The following is a 19708-nucleotide window of genomic DNA, read 5'->3' on the forward strand; positions in this document are numbered from 1 at the left end:
GCCTCCAGGACTCACCCTGTGTCCTGGCCCCAGACCTTGACCCCCTGGAAGCCTCCTCCTCCTCATCTGTCTTGCGTCTCTAATGCATCCACTGCCTTCTGAACGAAACACCCTGAATGAGGTCTTTCTCATGTCAGAAAACTCCATCCACTTCCCTCTTCAGCTGTTGGCTCCCCTTCCTCTGCTTTCCTTGTTTACACTTCAGCCCCCTCCTTGCCCCTTCTTCACTCCACCTCCTGCGCTTCCCCGCCAGTACCAGAGTGGCCTCCATGCCTCTAGGTGCAGTGTCGTGTTTAGTCCTTATTATTCTTGAGTGGCACCGGGCCCAGTCTTTCCTGGAAAGATTGCCTGCTCTGGTGCAGCTCTGGGCACTCCTCCCTCTCCTCTGCAGGCTCTGTTTTGTCTTGGGTGTGGTGTTCCTCCAGCTTTGCTGCTGGGCCCTTTCCTCTTTTCGGTCTGTGTATTCTCCCAGGTGCTCTCAGCCATGCCCCTGACTTCAGTTACCGCCCAGGGGTAGCTGATACCCAATGCTCGCACCTGCCTGCCAGACCAGCGTGGCCAATGACCTTCTAACAGCTCCGCATGGATGCCCATTGGTACCTCAAACTCAGCACCTCCTCCTCCCCTCTCAGTAGCTCACCCCACTCTCTGCTCCGTTGCACAAACCAAGACCCCAGCCACCCGGGGCACCCCCCTTTTGACTATTCCTTACATCCAACCAGTTATTGAGTCTTGTCTTTCTAGGGTCTAAATTCCTCTGAAATCTGGGCACGTATTTCCATCTCATAATCTTGGTAAAATTAAAGCTACCACTGACCCTGGGTAGAGGCAAAAGCCTGGGAAGGAAAGGTGGAGAACAGGATTGGAATGCCAACAATGTCCCCAGACGTCATGGACAGTCAAGTAGAGGGACCCCAGCAATATTAGGGGCGGGGAGTATCTAATGCTCAGCTATCAGCAAGGAGTCATTAGGGGCTATCCAGTGAATTAAGGGAGCGGGTAAGAGCACATTTCAGGTGATGATGAATTAAACACCTAGGAGCTCACATTAGAGAGCAGGCCTGGAGATGTGGGGAGACAGCCAGAGGACTGCTGCTTTTGTGTATGTAGCTTTAAGACACAGGTTTTAAAAATTGTTACAGGAGTCGCAAACTTTAGAAAATATATATTTTAAAACCCCAACAAATGAGGTCCCCCCCATACATTTCTCACTCAACTTCTGTGCCCTTTCCAGACCCTTGTGCCCCTAGAGTACCCCCAGCACCCCCACTGCAAATTCCTACTCCCCAGCTTAGAGGGAGGGGGTGGGGTGATATTCCCAAGTGACCCTGGCTCCTCCTAACCCATCTTCCCCAGCTGTGCTGCTCATATCCAGCCTTACAGTGAGGAAAGTTGCAGAATACTGGTCTGCTACGATATTACACTTTCCAAGTGTATCAGGGCATTTAGGGATCCCTCCCTTGAGCTTCAGCTGTGTCCTAGGGATTCAGTGAGAGACTGCTTGTGCAAGGAGGAGCGAGAGGCAGCAGGGCATAGTCATGGGGTGGAGCGGCGAGTCCCCCAGGCCTGGTTGTGGAGTACCTGGGGTGAGGACTTTGCTTAAAAACTGCCAGAGTGGGACAGCAATGCGCCTGCCCTGGGGCCCCTGCTTTAGGATCCAAAGTGGAAAAGATAGGTGTTCTCACTCATTCTTGTGACAGATTACTGGTTCCGGTGCCTTGGTGGCAGCAGCAACAGGAGGGGGCCAACGGGAGGGGGCAGCCTGTGGCAGAAGTGGCAGTGGTGACGGCGAAGGAAGGGAGGCCTGTGGGGAATGGCTGATCCAGGGAGGGGCCGTGGCACTGGTGAGTGTGCATCTGAGAAAATGAAACGGAGGTGCTGGCCAAGAGGCTGGAGCTAGACAGAAGGGCAGCAGAGGCCACAGGCTGGCCAAGTTTATGGTCCAGTTCACTGATAACGTGTGCAGTATTCCTGGGGTCTTTGAGGCTTTGCAAGAGCTGGGGTTTTGTGTCTGCAGAAAGACAGCAGTGCGTGTGTCTTGCCAAACTGATCCCAGCTGTAGCTAATGCTTAAGTGCTCAGACAGTTCTTCAGGAGCTTGAGGGCTCTTGATGAGCATGAATGTCAGATGCTCTGTATCTTCCAGAGGCTGGTTGCTGACTCTCAGAGTTCGGCTTGTGTGTGTTTGGTTGATGAGCAAACCTGGAATGAATCAGTGATAAGGACGATTGTTCTCAAGCTGGCTGTACATTGGGGAGTTTTCCCAACTACAGATTCCTAGGTGTCACGCCCCGAGATTCTAATTGAATCAGTCTTGGCTGCAGCCTAGGCCTCAAACGATTTTTCTTAAAGCTACGAATGCCTAGCCAAAGTCAAGAACCACTGAATCGGATTCATTGCATGTCTGGTAGAGGAATGCTGATCGTTTGTTTATAGATGTAGCAGTCTTGAATGCAGGTGACATTTTCATACCGGGGTGTGATACAGCAGAGGAGGGGAGAGGCTGGATCTTCCCAGATGCACCTCCTAGACTTTTGGAAGGTGATTAAAGTGCCAATCCAGCCACTTCCTCTGAGCATGCTTGGGACAACTGTTAGACCTGTTGTGTTGAGTTGGAATGCAGTTGACCTGCTCAGGCCGGGAGATCTATGAGGAAGGGGAGTGAGATGGGTGTAGCTCATGGGTCAGACTGCATGTGTATCCAAGTTGCATGTACATCCTGAAAAAATCCCGGCTCTCACGAGGCTCAGCCTGAACACAGTTTTGCATTCAAAGAAACAATGTCCATGAACCAAGTATGATAAATAAATAAATCCCAGTATTTACTTGCATCTTTTGAAAGAACATTAAAGGGAATCCAGCTCATAACCCCAGCAGCACTTCTTCAGTCCCTCTTCCCCTTTTCTTTGGCGCCTGGCATCTTTCACTACATAGCAAAGCTTTCCCCCTTCCTTCCCAGTCCTCACACGCAGGCTCAAGACTCTGTTTCCCATCCTCTTTCTTCTGTCTCCCTTCCTTTTCTCTTCCAAGCAAATCTAAGCCTTTTCTAGTGACTGTCCCTCTCTATGCTCCCCCGACACCCAGTTATCCTAATTTGTGAAATAAGGCCAAGGTGTGGGGCCTGGGGGCAGAACGGGAGAGTCTCCCCTAGTGAGCAGGGAGGGGAGTATGTCCTGCACCAGGCCAGCCACTATGTCTGAGGCCCTGCTGGCAAACCTGAGTCTTTCGGAAAGTCTTGTTTAAATGCGTCAGCACTCCCCAGCCGTGATGCTGGAGTTTAAGGTGGGGCAGGGGCGGATTCTGAGTTCACAGCTGGCTGGAGTTCCAGTGAGACCAGCTCCGTGGGTGGCCATACTTTATGGAAGTTCCCAACGGCAAGAGGAATTTTGGAGGAAGTGAATCAGGGCTGAAAGATCCAGCCTGTCCTCCATTAACAAGCTCGGTGGAATGGGGTGTCCTTTTATTAAGGGAGAAAGCAGAGGTTTCTTAGAGAAGGCAGCTCCGGTAAGTTTAGGATAAAGGACTTTCCCTGGCCCCAGGACAATGGAAGGCTCTAAAAATGAGGTTCTATTGACTGCCATAAATGATCCTGCTGTAACGATGGGAGAGGTCGCCTAAAGAGACAGCACTGTGGCTCTCCAGGGAGCTCTGCTCTTGGAAGAGCAGATCTGAAAGCGAGAAGACTGGTTCTAAGGCTGAGGACATTGCCCCGAGCTTTGTGGAGGCACTCAGGAACACAAAGGGGCATTTGCAGTTGCGTTTGGAGCAGGAAGAAGAATGAAAAAGAGGAAGTCCTGTGTGCCATGTCAGTAGGTGGCAGCAAGGACTCAGCCTCAGCTATTGGCACCAGGGATCTGAACCAGGGAGGACCCAGGAGGGGAGCCCAGCCCCTCTGCCAGCTTGTGGGAGAGTGCTGCTGCCCAGTGAAGCCTGGAGAGAGGAAACAACTGGATTCTCCCTAAGCGGGAGAAGGTGGAGCCTCCAGCCACCCAGCTACAAGCTAGGAAGACACCTTGTAGAAGGCTCCTTACAGGGAGGAAACCGAGTCGGGAAGGCAAGACAGCAGTGTGGGCTCACCTGGAGCAAGACGCGTGAAATCAGCCTTTGACACCGTGGCTGAATGAGGATCTGGAGATGCGAGGCGCTGGTCTCTGACTAGATCCCTGGATATGAAGAGGCAAAGCTAGCTCTGGATGGATTCACAGTGAGTGCTTCTGACAGTGACTGGCAGAAAGCTGGTGAGCCTGGAGCAGGGCTGTGAAATGCAAATCAAGTGAAACCCTGCCACTCCTAGGAAAACCCACCACATCTTAGGTTACTCGTAGGTAGAAATGCTTTTTCTCTCAGTTGAAGCTTGGCTGGAAACAGATGTTACATTTGGGCATTGGAAGGGTCTGGGGAAATGCACTGTCTCCTAGGCCAGGGACATTAGCCAGAGGCCAGAATTAACTGAGGCTTTAGCACCAGGTGACACCAACTTCATCGAGAAGCCAGAGGCAGTCCCTAAAGAGGAAAAACGCAAGGCCTGCCCTGGACTCTGTCCCAGCCATGCTCCCAATTGGCCCTGTGATCCTGGCCACGTCTCTTCCTTGCTGGTCTCTGGCTAACGTCCACAGGTGGTATTCACAGAAGGTTCCAAGTTGGTCACCAAAGACTAAACATCTGGGCTTGGCAGCTGAGCAGATGATAAGCAATTAACTCTGTATTACCGTCAGAGGCACCACCTCCCTCTGTAGTCCCAGTCCCTTGGGAAAATCTCAGAGCTGGAGCCCTTCTCTCATCCTCTGGCTGCCCAGCCCATGGCTTCTCAAACAGTGTTCCCACCAGGACCTTGGGGCAGGAGAGAACACCTCACCTGAAGGCCTCCCAAAACTCAGGTTTCTCTAAGCTGCTGGGTCAGATGCCAAGGGCCTCCACTGCTCTCTCACTGCCAAGGACCTGGGTGTCCACCTAGATGTGGCCTTCAGGAGGCCAAGCAGCCCTTCCCTTTGCCTTTGTGTAGGACACTGGCACCTTGGCTGACTTCGGGGACAAGAAAAGGCAGGTTCCTGATCCCTTCCAAAGAATCATCGGGGGTTCAAGATGAGGCTTCTTTCTCCCGTCCCAAGTTTTTGGTGTTTCTTCTGAGTCTGCTCAAAAATATGAAATTAGGAGCAGACATCTCAGGTCCTGCCTGCCATAGCAGATGGCTCCTTCCCTGAGCCTCCATAAGCAGCACAACACACTCGTGCACACACCCACTGGCATTTTCTCTCACACTTCCATACGCTTGTGTCAACGCGGGTTCACAGCTCACACTTAACTGTACATGCACACACAAGCTTAGCTCTTGGATTCATTCCCACACATGCACGTTCACAACCTGTGTGTGTCACCTTCCCTCCCCTACTCATGAAGGTGTATGCCCTGGTTCACACATGTAACCCTCACATGTGACACACCCAATTCACACCCATTCATGCACAAATGCCTTCTCTTGTGCATACATGTCCCCTTTCCTAGTGGTACACCCTCCTTCATGTGCACGCAGATGCCCCCAGCTATACCAGCTTGCTAGTGTTCTGCACAAGTGCTTGCCTTGGCGCTCTGAACCCCTGACACTTGGTTTTTCTGTGTTGCAGTCCTCCCGAGAGCTGGATGACAGCAGCAGTGAGTCCAGTGACCTCCAACTGGAAGACCCCAGCACCCTCAGGGTCTTGGACGAGAACCTTGCTGACCTCCAAGCAGAAGACAGACCTCTGGTTTTCTTTGACCTCAAGATTGACAATGAAAGTGGGTTCTCCTGGGGCTACCCCCACCCCTTTCTAACTTAGTCTGTGAGTCCCAAAAAGAAGTGCAGGCGGAGCCATCTGTCAGGCGCGGGAGAGCGCTGAGCTCTGGCCAACAACTGCAGCCAGGCTGGGCAGAGCACTCTGGCTCACCTGGGCTCCGGGGGTGTCATTTGCTGGCTTGAATAAAGATGTCCGCCTTGTCCAGTGCCTGAGTGTGCGAGGGAGGCAGATGCCTCCACAAGTGCACCTCTGACCAGTTCTTCTCTTAGACGGAGAGCCTGGGGAACACACTCCTAGACAGAAACACGATGCGCGAGCTCATTGCCATGAGCCCAGTCATCCAAGTAAGGCCTCTCTGGCTGTGCTACACGTTTCTGAGTAGAGGGCCAGTCCCACAGGGGGCTGCACAGGGCTGCCCACAGATCCAAGGTCACAGAGGGACCTTATTCTGGAAGCCCCTTGACTTCCTCTAGTGCTTACCCTGGCTCTACAAATGCCCCTCCTTGAGCTGGAGCCCCAGGCCCTACCCTGTGGCATGGACTCAACATTGGGGCTAGCCCAGCCAGCCAGAAACAGCAAGTGTTTTCATGGTACAGGAAAGTCATTTGCAGACCTCAGTGGGAGGCTCTGGGCTTTGCTCTGAGTGGAGTGCTGTCTATGTCCCAGGACTGTAACTGGGCTGGGGTCCTTGAGGGAATTGGAGGAAGGAGCATGGGATGGAGAGCTAAGTTCAAACAGCTTGGGATCTCTAGTGTAAGCGGCTGAGGCTGACAGAAGACAGGAGGGACCTGGATCCATGGAGTTTGGCCAACTCTGGGGCTGGTAGTGAAGAAGGGGAGAGCTGGATCCCCAGCTGGTGAACAAAGTGTTTGGAGGGCAGCCGAGCCTCCCCTTCTGACTGCTATCCTATCAGAAGCAGGGTCAGAGCTGCATTTGGGGGCTGATGTGTGGCTACTGCCAGCAGGCCCCAAGGTGAGGTCTCTAGATGGTGGGTCAGCAGCCCTAGAGGACCCCCTGCTCCCACCCCAGAGCTCTCTGTGTCCTGGGTCCTCACCCTGCCCTTCTCTCCTGCCCAGCCCAGAAGATTAGCCAGCTGGCTGCAGTGAACCGGGAAAGCAAGTTCCGCGTGGTCATCCAGCCCGAAGCCTTCTTCAGCATCTACTCCAAGGCCGTGTCCCTGGAGGTGGGGCTGCAGCACTTCCTCAGCTTTCTGAGCTCCATGCGCCGCCCTGTCTTGGCCTGCTACAAGCTGTGGGGGCCTGGTCTCCCGAACTTCTTCCGGGCCCTGGAGGACATTAACAGGCTCTGGGAATTCCAGGAGGCCATCTCAGGCTTCCTCGCTGCCCTGCCCCTCATCCGGGAGCGTGTGCCCGGGGCCAGCAGCTTCAAACTCAAGAACCTGGCCCAGACCTACCTGGCGAGAAACATGAGCGAGCGCAGTGCCATGGCTGCCGTGCTGGCCATGCGTGACCTGTGCCGCCTCCTCGAGGTCTCCCCGGGCCCCCAGCTGGCCCAGCATGTCTACCCCTTCAGTAGCCTGCAGTGCTTTGCCTCCCTGCAGCCCCTGGTGCAGGCGGCTGTGCTGCCCCGTGCCAAGGCCCGCCTCCTGGCCCTCCACAATGTGAGCTTCGTGGAGCTGCTGAGCGCACACCGCCGTGACCGGAAGGGGGGCCTTAAGAAGTACAGCCGCTACCTAAGCCTGCAGACCACCGCGTTGCCCCCTGCCCAGCCTGCTCTCAACCTGCAGGCTCTGGGTACCTACTTTGAAGGCCTGTTGGAGGGTCCGGCGCTGGCACGGGCAGAAGGAGTCTCCACCCCTCTTGCTGGCCGTGGCTTGGCAGAGAGGGCCTCCCAGCAGAGCTGAGAGGAGGGGGTGACCAGCTTGGAGTCTCTGGTGGGCAGAGAGGGATGGGGTGCCTGAGCCAGGCCCCACCCATCACAGCATTCCCAGGTCCTGGTACCCAGCCCTTAGTTGTCATTTGGTTCAGAATCAGTTCCCTTTCTCTGGGACCAAATTTCTCTTCTCTAAAAAATCCTACAGAGAAGGTTCCAAAGCTGAGCACCCGCCACCCCAGGTGTGCACCAGACTCCTAGCTCCCTCTTCCAGGAGCTAGAACCAGGGAGGTCCTGAGTAAGGAAGTCATGACCTCTGGGCTCTCTAGGTGGCCCTGGTCTTGCCCCATCCATCCCACCTGCCACTACCTTGGGTGTCCTTACAGCTCAGTCCTGACCCCAGCCCCTGCCCCAGGACACCTGCTGACAGCTCCCACAGAGAACAGTCTGAGGTGATGCTGGCTACAGCCCCAGCAGCCCATGGCAACTCAAAGTGCCTTCCAAACCAAACTGCCCCTCATGAGGTTAGGGCCCCCCACCCTCCACCTGCCCAGAGGCCAACTCTGTTCCCTTCTTTCATCCCAGAGGGGCCTCATCAGCAAAGACAGAAACTGATGTTCCATGCATGTCCCTGCTTCCAAAGCCTGACCTTCCAAAGCTTGCTTCCTTCCTCCTGGCTACACAGACACCTCTACTTGGCCACAGCTTTGCTCTTTGGTCCTCAGGCCACCAGACCCCTCACAGCATGGCCTTTGGCTCTTCCTGCACTGCCCTCACCCTCAGCCGTCCCAAGGAGTGCCCAGCACTACTCAGTATGTAGTCCAGGACCTGCGGCATTAGCATCCCCTGGGAGCTTCTTAGAAAGGCAGACCCGTGGACTCTACTGCAGGCCTCTGGAATCAGAATCTTCAGGGTGGGGCCCAGCAGTCTGTGTTTTAACAGGTTCTCCTGGTGATGCTGGTGCATGCTCATGTTTGAGAACCGCTGCTCTCATAGACTGCTCCTCCAAGGGGAAGCCGTGTGGAACAGGAGAGAAAGTCCCGTCCCTATCTCTGACTGTGCAGTGAGTGTGGCCTAGGAACAGGCCCCTTCCTAAGCTCTAATGTCCCTATCTGTAAAGTGGACGGGTTGGCCTCCATGGTCTCAGAGCTGCCATCCCTCTGTGCCATCCTGCATTTTTGGGAATGGAAAGCAGGCCTCTGAGGCAGTGGACAGGAAGCTTTCTCATCCTTGAATTCTAGCTCCCATTCCAAACTGTTAGTCCCCAGCGTTGTGGTCACATCAGAGGTCAACAGCAGAACAGAGGCAGGTCAGGGTTGTCCTCTCTGATTAGCAGAACAACGGACCCTTCCTCCTCCTCCCTCCCTTCCATCCCTTCTCATTGGCTCCCTGCTGCTGGGATGCTTTCCAAGACCTCTAGCCTCCATGGCTGATGACCTCAGCTTTCACATAGGTGAAATGTGTGTGCCCATACTGCAGCTCCATCCCATGGGGGCCCTGAAGACCCACTGAGGAATTCCGCAGGGTCTTGTTCCCACAATTGGAGTGCTGGCTCTAACAGTGAACTTTGATGCATTTAAAATAAGATTCTGATGCCAGACTGTTAAAGCAGGTGCTGGTTCTGAAGCACTGATGGAAATAGATTGATGCAGATGGAAGGAGGAAGGGAGACTGGGCCCACTGATTTCCAGCCCCACCATGTGCACTGTTTTCAGATGTGACTGAGGGGTGTTCTGCCCTGCCTCCACTGTCACAGTCTTTAATAAAGATGTAAATCTTGAAAGCCTGATGCTCCAATCACAGACTCTGCTCAGCACCCCCAGAGGAACCACTGAGAAGCCTTTTGCCTGGATAGGAGGGGGCTCTCCCAGGCATAGGCTTGTGGCCACTTGCCCAGCACAACTGTGTTTTGTGGGGCATCTTTTAGGACGTAGCAGAGCTGAGAGCCCTTTGTTGCTCAGTGCTGTGAGCCTTAAGCATGTGAACCCCCATATGACAAGTGGGGAGACCCAGGGTAGGCTTGCCTTGGGATCATCTCCAAATGGGAGTGCCACATGGAGAGAAAGAAACACCGATTTCAAGAATTACTTCCTAGAGAAAGTCAGGAACCAGAGACCAGAGTCTGCAGGAACTTTGCCACTGCCCCTCACTGGCTAATCCTGTACTTCTCTCTGTGTTCCCTGAGTGACAAGTGGTAAAACCCTTCAAAAGAGAGGTGTGGGAGGCCCAGGACTTTGGTAACAGGTGATGAATGTGTTGTCTTGGCCATCACAGATGGAACTTTGGTTAGTACCCGAGGGATTCCCATGGCACAAGCATTATAAGAATTAGTCCACTACTGGTGTGGGTGAGCAGCCAGGTAATGGGAATTGATCAGTGCCACCACCCTTGACCCCAACTACCATCCCAGATGCCCAGATTCCAGTCCTGGAGTTTTATTCTCAGCTTGACCCTTTGACCAAGAAGATCCAGTCCCAATATGTCCCCTGTGCTTCATCTTTGGACTATATATCTCATGTCAGCTAATGGGAACTTACTGGGTTAGAAGTCAGGATGCAGAGTTTCAATCCTCACTTGGTAGTCTGTGGCCCTCTTTGGCACATTTACCTCCCTCCTTGATCCTCAGGCCACACCTCTGTCAAATGGGATAATGTGGCTCCTTTTGACTTCAAGGGATCTTTGTGGGAACCAGTGAGAAAATGTGTGTGAAGATAGCTTTTTGGTGTATTTTGAAAGTACACAAATTTAAGATCTTACTGCTTTATAAAATGCTTTATGAATTATAGGAAAATAAACACATTTTAGATCTTAGAAAAAAACAAAAACAAAAAAGTGGGCTTGTCTTCAGGGTAGCAAAGAACAAGATCTGGGATAAACAAACAATTGTGGGGGTCCTGGGGTCTGAGGGAGCCAAGATCAAGGGGCCCACCATGGAGGGGCTAGGCAGGAGGTGGCACTGTGCTCCCAGAACACCCAGATGGGACATTTCAGTCACTGGGGCCTGGAGTAGAGAACAAGCTTTCTGTGTGGCAGCTCAGCCAAGCCCTGCTCCAGGGTCTCCTTCTAAGGCCCAGGGGCCTCACACCCCTGGGAAAGTCATTTAAAAATCTGCTTTGCCCCTACCCCAACCTGGCTCTTAGCTCCAGCTGCTGTCCCAGAGCCTAGCCAGGCTGTTTTCCCACCCTCTACCTCCCCTTGTCTTGGCCCATGTCCACCCTTCTCCCTGCCCATGTCCACCCTTCTCCCTATCCCAGCCTCACTCTGACTCCTGGCCCCAACCCTGACCACTCTCCACGCCTCAGAGTCTCCCCCTCAGCCTAGCCCTGCCAGCAGGCCCCATCTCCTCCTCTGACCTCAGCCTTGTCTCCGCCTCACACCCCAGGTGCCTCCAGCACGTATGCCTGAGTAAGGGGCCCCCTTCTCACCTTTCTTCACTCCTCACAATTAAGGAAACTCCATGGCTAGTGTGCATACCACCCCGGCTGGGATGCACCAAATGTCAAGTCAAAGAGGGTAGGACACTGGGGACCCTGCCTGGCAAGAAGGAGAGCTGAGCTAGGGCTGCTCCCAGACTCTGCCAGCAGCAGGCGCTGTAGCCCCCCACACAGTGCCTGGCAAAGGGCGTGAGCCATGGTGGTGCTGGTGGTGCTGGTGGTGCTGGTGGTTTAGGCTCCGGCAGCTCAGTCCTTTCTAAAGTTCTGTGTGCACTTCCTGTGGTATGGGAGATAACTGTAGATATGAGACATGTGGAGAAACATTTTTTTAAATGTTAAACCTTTTATATTTATTTTAACATCTGTTAGAAACAATACAACCAGGCCGTTCATGGTGGCTCACACCTGTAATCCCAGTACTCACTTTGGGAGGCCGAGGCAGGTGGATCACCTGAGGTCAGGAGTTCGAGACCAGCCTGGCCAACATGGTGAAACCTGTCTCTACTAAAAATACAAAAATGTGCTGGGTGTGGTGGCCTGTGCCTGCATTCCCAGCTATTCAGGAGGCTCTAAGGCAGGAGAATAGCTTGAACCTGGGAAGTGGAGGTTGCAGTGAGCCAAGATTGTGCCACTGCACTCCAGCCTGGGTGGCAAGAGCAAAATTCTGTCTAATTCTGCCTCAAAAAAAAAAAAAGAAAAAAAAAAAGAAAAAAGAAACAATACAACCAGTTCATCAAAAGTGTGATTTCTGGCTGGGTGTGGTGGCTCATGCCTGTAATCCCAGCACTTTGGGAGGCCGAGGCAGGTGGATCACGAGGTCAGGAAATCAAGACCATCCCGACTAACACGGTGAAACCCTGTCTCTACTGAAAATACAAAAAATTAGCCAGGCGTGGTATCGTACACCTGTAGTCCCAGCTACTCGGGAGGCTGAGGCAGGAGAATGGTTTGAACCCAGGAGGCAGAGGCTGCAGTGAGCTGAGATCACGCCACTGCACTCCAGCCTGGGCGACAGAGCGAGACTCCATCGCGAAAAACAAACAAACAAACAAAAAAGTGTGATTTCTGGGATCTAGTTGCTCAGAATGATGCTGAAGTGGAAATCTTTAAAGATCCACTTAGGACAAATAGTAACTCCGTGCTCAGAAGGGATGCAGGTAGAGTAAAACTTTTGACTGTCGAAGTGAATGACCTGTTAATTTGGGGAAATACTGGGTTATCAGTGGACTTGGGGTGAGCGCTATAGCTAAGGATAGGGCCCAAGTTAGAATTGGGGTAAGGATGGGGTGGGCTTAGAATTGGGGTGAGGGTTAGAGCTAAAGTTCAGGGGAGGCCCCAGGTTAGGATTTGGATTAGATCAGATGGAGGGGCACACTTGGTGCTTAAGGTTGAGAATAAACTTAGGAATTAGGAATTGAGTTAGAATTGGGGTGAGTTAGGAATTTAGTTAGAAATGGAGTTAAAGTCACTCTTCAGGTCACAAGTCTTTGTGACTTTAGCAACTGAAAAGTCCATGAAACTGTGAACAAATGGGCAGGAGCTTCTCGACCTCCTAATAGGCACCCCAAGTTCAATCTGCCTTTTCCCCCAAATCCTCTTCTAGAAGCACCTGGCAGTGGCTCTGCCGGAGCTCACAACTCCAACAAGGTCAATGTACACCAATCAGATCGGAGGGACCGAGGAGTGGGCAAGCCCGCCCAGGAGGGAGAGCATGGGACCCCCAGGTAAGATAACTGGGTACCAGACACGATTTCACCACTTAGCACAAGTAACCTTCTTTAATCTTCCCAACTGTCCTATGTGGTTACAGCCCATCCTCCTCCTCCAGTGGAGCACAGCAGAGCAGCAAGGCTGAGTACCTTGTCAGGGTCATTAAACTTGTATGTGGCAGAGCTGGGATTTGCCTGCAGGGAGCCTGTGTCTAGACGGCCACCATCTGTGGCCCACACCATGGAGTGCATGGCCATGTGTTGGAGGACAGGCTCCCTGGTCTCTCCTTCCCATGCCCTCGTGGGCTGTCAGTCTCAGGTGATGCAGAAGGCAGGTCCCTGGAAGCTACCCCCACCTTCTGGTGCCTGTGCTTGAACTTTCATTTTAATTTTTTCGTTTAGGGCGGTGCTTCTGGATCTTTTTATAATTATTATTATTGTCCTCTTAAGGAGCATTTTTAGCATTTTTTTCCCAATTGTGCCTCCCTCTATGAAATTTTAATACCATGGATACATTGTACATTCCATAGGATTTTCTAAATACAAGATTGTATCATCTGCAAATAGAGATGGTTTTACCTCTTCTTTACATGGACATATGTATGGACTGTGAGCCTTTGGAGGGTCAGAAACCATGGTAATAGCTAAGATGGTCAACTGCCCTTCCTCCCCTGCCTTTTCACCCTCTGTGGGGTGATAATACCTCTGTTGAGAATGATGATTTAGGATAAGGCCCCACCCCCAGTTCTAATGTAGGTAAGAAGTGGTCACGGGAAGGAGTGGGTGGAATGCATGCTGCACCTCAATGTGGGTGGAGACTAGGTGGGCCAGGCAGAGGGAGACGGGAGGGAATGGAGATCCAGGTCTCTGAGGACACACTCCCCTGCAGTGGCCTTGGTCCTGGTCCCAGGCACAGGCACAGGCTGAGCCTGGGCCGGGGGGAGGATGGGGCCAATACCATCATTTATTTTTGTCTCTGAATCCAGATGTCAGCTCCAGACCCGCTGGACCTGAATAAAGCAAATACCTGTGCAGACTCTGTTGAGAGAAGAGTCTAGAATTTCAACAGATTCCCCCCATACTAAAAGCAAACAAACAAAAACAAAATGAAACAACCAAATAAAAACAAAAAACAGAAAGTTTGGAAGCCTCTATTTGCCCTTACAAAATGCATTTGCTGTCAAGTGAGGGGAAAATTCCTTCATTCTTGGCTCAGGGAACTTCCTTAAACTGAGACCAGCTGCCTGGACTATGCTAAATTCAGTTTATAAATATTACACATATCCCAAACTTGATAGCCAAGCAGATGACAAAAGCTGGCTAGCTAACCACAGAAATTTTCCAAAAAGCTAGCCAGTCAGACAAGTATGAGATATTGTGAAATCCTGTGTTGCTTGTCTGATTTCCTGAAATCATTCATCTCAGACTGAGCACAGAGGGCCTGGGGGTGGAATTTAGGAGCACTATCTTCTACAGTTCTAGAGCCTTAAAGCCCTGCCTGACCCCAGCTTGGATTGACTGCACAGTAAGTCAGACCTACCAGCTGGACGCAGTGGCTCACACCTGTAATCCCAGCACTTCGGGAGGCCGAGGCAAGTGGCTCTACAGTCATGAAGAAGGTGGAGGCACTGACGCCCTAAGCAATTTTAAAAAGAACACCTTAGCAAATGTACAGCACCATAGTTTCTTACCTTCACTCAGGGTCCACAAGGCCTCACGTTCTGACAGGTCTTATCAGACAAATTGCACTCAGTCATGCTTCATTCATTTTCCTCGGAGAGTTTCCAGGTTACACAGAACTGAGATCATCTCCCCACCACGCCATCATCCCCCACGAAGACACTCCATGTTTGTGTTTGCAATACATTCTCATACAGATCAATATTAGATTTTCAGGTGCTCTTTGCATTTTGCAACTATTGCTCAAGCTGGAGACCCTGAAAGAGCATTAGCTTTAGAGTCAAAGACCCCTGGGTTCCAGATTCAGCTGAGAGACTGTAAGCACGTCACTAGCCCACTCTGATCCTGTCTCCTAGTTGTATAATCACCTATTTCCCATCAATTGCTAGTCTGGAGAGAAAAGTGCCCACTCTGGCCAGTACACAGTAGGAGCTTACTAAGCTTAAGCTCTCTTGCTTCCCCACTATCCTAATGTATTAGGGGAAAGACAGAGATGTGGGGAATGGCACCTGGGAGGCTCCAGCTATATGCTTCACAATCCTACCAACGAAAAATCTGAATTAGGCTTCAGTTTCCCGTCTACAAAATGAGACAGGACAGGAGTGGGTAGGAAGAAGAGAAGCTGGGCTTTATTAGTTTAAACTGGGCCGGTCTGATTGTGTGAGGCGGGCTTCACTGTCGGGTCCAGCCCACTCCCCAGCCAGGGCTTTGCGTGCTCTGAATATCTTTTGGCCAAGTCCAAGGCTGCCCAGGGTCTGGGTGGGGAGGCGGGGTGGAGGATACTGGGGTGGGGGTGGAGAAGCAGTTCCCCCATATAACCTGCAGGAGCACCAGAGCAGCGTGGGAGCTGAGGGTTCCGTTCCAGCCTTCCTGGAGACCCGGGCAGGGTGGGGTAGGGCGAGGCAGAGGTGGTGCACACCGCTCGGCTGGGCAGCGGCACAAGCGCTACTGTGGATCAGTCCACACCGTTTAAAATGGACGCAAAGGTCTTCTGGCTAATATCCTCTCTTTGCTAGGGTGATCATATGCTTTATCATCCAAGTCCAGACACTTCGGAGAGTGAAAGGGGCACTATAATAATTGCACCGGGACAGCAGACATAACCTTAGAGGTACCTTGCAAACAAGAACATACGGTCACCCTACCCTCCAGTCACTTTTTCTTCCTTGTTTCCATTCTTTCTTTTAATTTTTTTTTTCTTTTTAAACACACAGCATTCTCTTTCCCTGAGCATCATTGTCTTTGCAAATGCTCTTGCAATCGGGACATTTTCGACCTGGCAGCATCTGCTTTCGCATCTTGAGTCTGAACAGTCCCTCCGAACCTACCCCAAAGGCTGATTTTAGCTTCCAGTCAGCAAACTCTGTTCCCTGGCTTGCCATCCCCATGACACAAGAATTAAAGATGTCAGAAGATGTCAGAGGTGGGACAGTGGCCCTTATCTCAACTTTGGTGCCTCTTTGCTAAATGTATTCCTGTAATTTTTTGTTTGTTTTGAGACAGAGTCTCTCTCTGTCGCCCAGGCTGGAGTGCAGTGGTGCAATCTCGGCTCACTGCAAGCTCCGCCTCCTGGGTTCTAATAATTCTTCTGCCTCAGCCTCCCAAGTAGCTGGTACTATAGGTGCGTGCCACCATGCCTGGTTAATTTTGGTATTTTTGGTAGAGATGGGGTTTCACCATGTTGGCCAGGCCTGTCAGAAAGTCCTGACCTCAGGTGGTTTGCCTGCCTCAGCTTCCCAAAGTGCTGGGATTACAGGCGTGAGCCACTGTGCCCGGCACTATTTCTGTAATTTTGTCCTGAGTGCTCATGTCCTTTGTCTCTTTGAATTTACTATATTGGTTTATTGAATATCAAGTAGACAAGTCCCATTAAGCAGGATTCTTATATTTCCAAGATCATCTCATTACTCCATTCAACCCCAAATTAGCATGCCATTTATCCCCTTGTTTCTGAACCCTCTTCACTTAATAGTCTCATAAACATCCATCCATCGCAAAAAGGACTCAAACTGTTCTCACTTCCATTTTTAGTTGATTCATTGCTATCCAAGTAATGATTTGTCTGGGGGAGTCATTAGCAGAGAACTGTGCCCTTAAATTTAGTTTTATAGTTGGATTCTGCTAGTTAATCTCTCTCTCTCTGTCATTCTCACATTGCAACAAATGACTATGGGTTTCTGTCTTAACCTAAAATCTAGGTTAGAAATTTGGTTTTATCTGAATAAGATATTAATAGGTAATGTGAGAAAAATAATTTACTGAAACTTTTCTCAGCTAAGAATGACACTCATGGTCACAAAGATGTATGTAAGCAAGTGGAAAATTGGGCTGTAAACATATAAATTCTTAAAATATTATGTTTAGAGACAAGATTTTCCTTTTTTTCTTTTTAGTAAAGTACTTTTGCAATGGTTGGAATGATTGTGTCTCTTTTAAAAGTCACGTTGGAACTTAAACCCCAATGTGATAGCATTAAGAGGTGGAGTCTTTAGGAGATGACTAAGTCGTGAGGGAGGAGCCCCCCTCATGAGTGGGATTAGTGACCTTATGAAAGGGCTTGAGGGAGCTACCTAGCTCGCTTTTCTTCTTGTGCTTTTCTGTCTTTTCCATCATGTTAGGACACAGTGTTCAAGGTGCCATCTTGGAAGCAGACAGCAGCCCTCGCTAGACTACAAACCTGCTGGTCCCTTGATCTTGGACTTCCCACCCACCAGAACTGTGAGAAATACATTTTTGTTCTTTACCCATTACCCAGTCTCAGATATTTTGTTATAACACCACAAATGGACTAAGATAGTATCTTACATACAGTGAGGTGCATATACCTTAAGTTACAACTTTGTACTATTGTTTTTTTGGTTTGTTTTTGAGATGGAGTCTTGTTCCGTTGCCCAGACTGGAGTGCAGTGGCAAGATCTTGGCTCACTGCAACCTCTGCCTCCCAGGTTCAAGTGATTCTCCAGCCTCAGCCTCCTGAGTAGCTGGGATTACAGGTGTCTGCCACCACACCTGGCTAATTTTTGTATTGTAGTAGAGGTGGGGTTTCACCATGTTGACCAGGCTGGTCTCGAACTCCTGACCTCAAGTGATCCACCCACCTCGGCCTCCCAAAGTGCTGGGATTACAGGTGTGAGTCACTGCGCCTGGCCAACTCCATAGTATTTATGTATGTGCACACTCATGTGACCACCACTCAGCTCAAGATACAAAATGTTCCCATCAGCACAGAGGGCTCCTTCTTGCCCCTTTTCAGTTGCTGTCCCCTCAAAGTTAACCACGATACTGACCCCTGTCACCATGGGTTAGTTTCACCTGTTCTTGAACTTCACGTAAGTGGAATCATTCAGTATGTGCGCGTTTGTGGCTGGCTTCTTTCACTCAACATAATCCTGTGGGATTTAGCCATGTTTTGGGTGCTGGTAGTTGTTTATTTTTCTGGTTGTGTAGTTTTACATATTTCATTTATTACCCTTCTATTTTTATGTCTAACTCAGTGTCTTGTGGAGTCTATTGGTCCTTTTTAGCTAGACTGATATTAAACATCTTCTTATCAATGGAGCTTAGGACATTTTTAGAAGACAAAAGCCTAATAAACCCAAGTCCCCCAATCTTAAGCCAAGCTTCCTTCTCACGCCTGCTTCAGTTGCTCTTCTTCATGTGGTATTTTTTTCCCTCACAAAACTGATGGAAATTAAGAAACCCAGAAGCTCTTCATCATGTTATCAGTTTAGGGGCTCTTGTTATCTGAATAACAGGGTAGATATTTATAATCTGAAATGTTAAAATAACTATAGCAAACATTTATATAGCAATAACTGCTGTTCAAAGTGCTTTACATATATTATTTTCATCAAAACAACTCTGTGAAATAGACACTATTATTGTCATCCCCACATTTTAGATGGAGAAATTTAGCACAGAGAGACCACATAACTTTCCCAAGGTGGTGGAGCCAGGACTTGAACCTGTGTTTTCTGGTTTTAGAGCCTGCACCCTTCACCACTACACCATATTGTGTAGCATGATACTTCCTGTGGTTAAAGTGTTTTCTTCTATTTATTTGAGAGCATTTTCTGAATAATTTGAATCTTATAAATTTGCTTCAAAGAATACAGGTAAATTGAAATGGAAGATCTAATATAGAATGTGTGGCATTCATGAATAAATTATAGGTGTCTCTGGTTTTAAATAATAATCATTTGCTTCTCTTGTGACTTTTGTCAGCAGGGCTGTAAGGCACTCGCCTCATTTTCCTTCTCTTCAATAGGAGGAGATGGGCTCAGGGACAGGCACAATTTATTGTAAAATCTCATCACACCTTCCCTCACCATCTGGAAGCTGGAGATAGGTTTGTGAAGTCTTGGTTGAGAAACAGTTGAATGCTGCTTGTGGCATAGTGAGTTCTAAAAAGATGGTTTTACTCCTCAGTTCTGTTGCACAGGGCCCTGTGAGTTTTGGCAATTAACATATGTGGCCAAGAGTTTTCTCACAAAGATTATCAGGGTTCTAGAAGAAATTATCTTCCAGTTTTAATCTGCTGCTACAGTGCTACATTTCTTTATAGATGAACTAATTAATTCTTGGTCACTTGTTTTTATTAGATATTTCTCTGCCTCTTTATGCTGTGCTTTGTCTCTTTATGCCCAGCCCCAGGTTTTTCCTTCTAACTGCAAGAAACAGATCATTGAAATATTCTCTCTCTCTCAAACTCCTGGGTTCAAGTGATCTTCCCCTGTCTGCCTCCTGAGTAGCTGGCATTACAGGTGTGCACCACTGTATACACACACACACACAAACACACAAACATACATATAGACACACAGACATCCACATGTATACACACACACAGAGACATACACATATCCACACATACTCATTAGAAATACATTTACACACACAAACACACACGTGCACACACACACACACATACACACCTTGTTTCCATCTTCTTCTCAGGACTCGGGGCTCTCAGAGAGTGGAAAGAGTCTTGCACCATGAGTCCAGGATCAACTGTGCAACCTTGCCCAAGCGTCTTCCCTCTTGTTTATAATAACAAACATCCTTACCCACCAATTAGGGTTATTTTGAAGACAAAACAGAAAAAATAACAGAATGATGGCATGTTGTATAGTAAAAAAAAAATATATTAACCTTGACCAAAAAGAGGTCTGGCCTTTGTCCTAGACTCCTGGGAGGCAACCATCAACATGTAATACCTGATATCTTTGCCTGGGGATCTTGGCTCATGATGGATGGTCTAATAATAAGATTTAGGGTGGGGA

General features: G+C 49.9%; 1 protein-coding gene across 9 annotated transcripts in view; it reads left to right on the forward strand.

Annotated features, from left to right (window-relative positions):
- The window catches only part of PML (promyelocytic leukemia), a 551773-nt gene that overhangs the window by 44679 nt on the left and 487386 nt on the right, over positions 1–19708 (forward strand). Inside the window, exons 8-11 of one of the 9 annotated variants that reach the window (XM_023193121.3) lie at positions 5621–5771; positions 6847–6953; positions 12641–12761; positions 17045–17288. In XM_023193121.3, the coding sequence (XP_023048889.1) occupies positions 5621–5771; positions 6847–6953; positions 12641–12761; positions 17045–17094 (429 nt within the window). In that variant the 3' untranslated portion in view covers positions 17095–17288. Of the gene's footprint in view, positions 1–5620; positions 6009–6846; positions 9393–12640; positions 15174–15640; positions 15914–17044; positions 17289–19708 lie in introns of those variants that run through there. The other 8 variants (XM_026447954.2, XM_023193122.1, XM_031935786.1 and 5 more) reach the window with 8 other exon arrangements.

The sequence above is a fragment of the Piliocolobus tephrosceles genome, chromosome 6 (assembly GCF_002776525.5).
Source record: "Piliocolobus tephrosceles isolate RC106 chromosome 6, ASM277652v3, whole genome shotgun sequence".
Lineage (NCBI taxonomy): Eukaryota > Metazoa > Chordata > Mammalia > Primates > Cercopithecidae > Piliocolobus > Piliocolobus tephrosceles.